This window comes from Loa loa, assembly GCF_000183805.2.
Source record: "Loa loa unplaced genomic scaffold supercont3.179, whole genome shotgun sequence".
NCBI lineage: Eukaryota > Metazoa > Nematoda > Chromadorea > Rhabditida > Onchocercidae > Loa > Loa loa.
In genome coordinates this window covers 68,746-69,785 of record NW_018108359.1, presented here as the reverse complement: position 1 = coordinate 69,785, position 1,040 = coordinate 68,746, and the positions used below count along the sequence as shown (strand labels likewise).

Here is a 1,040-nt window from a genome sequence, read left to right as displayed (position 1 = left end):
TTATTCAATTCATATATTCGTTATTCCTATTGCAAAACAGACAAATGTTAAATTACAAAAAATTTCACAAATGAATATATTAAGTAAAACATCATTACTAAAATATTATCACAGTAAATTATCATTACAGTAAAGCATTACTTTATAATAGTTAAGTGAAACAACATAAATCATTCTACTGTATAATACTGTGATAATTTAAATCAGTAATGATATTTATTGGAATTTTCGTTATATTTTGATATTGAAATTTTTGACGTAAAATTTAAAAATTAATTACTAAAATTTAATCTTAATCGTTTTTTTTCATGCCGAATATGTTTAAATTGAACGATTTAAAGTGTTAATGGATTTAAAATTTGTGAATTTCGATAATCTTTGGATAATTTTTGACGTGATTTAAAATATTCATATTTTAACAATGATATTGTTGGTGCTGATTGCGTTGATTGTGTTGGCATATTACGAAATGAACTTTGACCCATATTTGGTAATACAATTGAAACAGGCATAGCAAAAATATGACTAATTCGTTTACGTCGAATATATTCCATTTTTTTTCGCTCCAATAAAATTTTATTGAGTCCTTTATCGGTGTAAATTGGCTTAAACCAACATGGAAAGAAATAATCGCGTAATATCCAAAGATTAAAAATGAACCATGAAATAAGGCAAGTTAAGCCAAATATATAATAAATATTTTCACGAAATTCGTTAAAATTTAGTAGACCGTACACCTGAAAAATGAATATGTTTTTTTTTCGAAATATTTTTAAAATTTCTAAAAAATTCAAAAAAAATTTTTTTTTAAATATAAAATTTTCATTTCAAATATTTCTTTTTTTTTCATTCATTGAAATTTTTTTAAAAATTAAGATTTGAGCGTTTTTTTTTTTAAACAACAAAAAATGAAAAAGTTGAGACGAAAATTTAATTGCCAATATTCGTTGAAAAAGCAGCTGTCAAATTCATTAACTTACGGTGACAAAAAAAAAGGAGGAAATGAATGAATGAAATTTAGAATTATGATTTACTTGTAA

At 22.7% G+C, this 1,040-nt stretch overlaps 1 protein-coding gene across 1 annotated transcript; it reads right to left on the bottom strand.

The window, feature by feature from the left end:
- Positions 1-335: 335 nt before the first annotated feature.
- On the bottom strand, positions 336-554 carry LOAG_12492 (hypothetical protein; the record flags this gene model as incomplete). The annotated part of the gene is made up of 1 exon (XM_003148005.1): positions 336-554. One exon carries the CDS (start codon positions 552-554, stop codon positions 336-338), a length of 219 nt encoding a protein of 72 aa, XP_003148053.1.
- Positions 555-1,040: the final 486 nt, after the last annotated feature.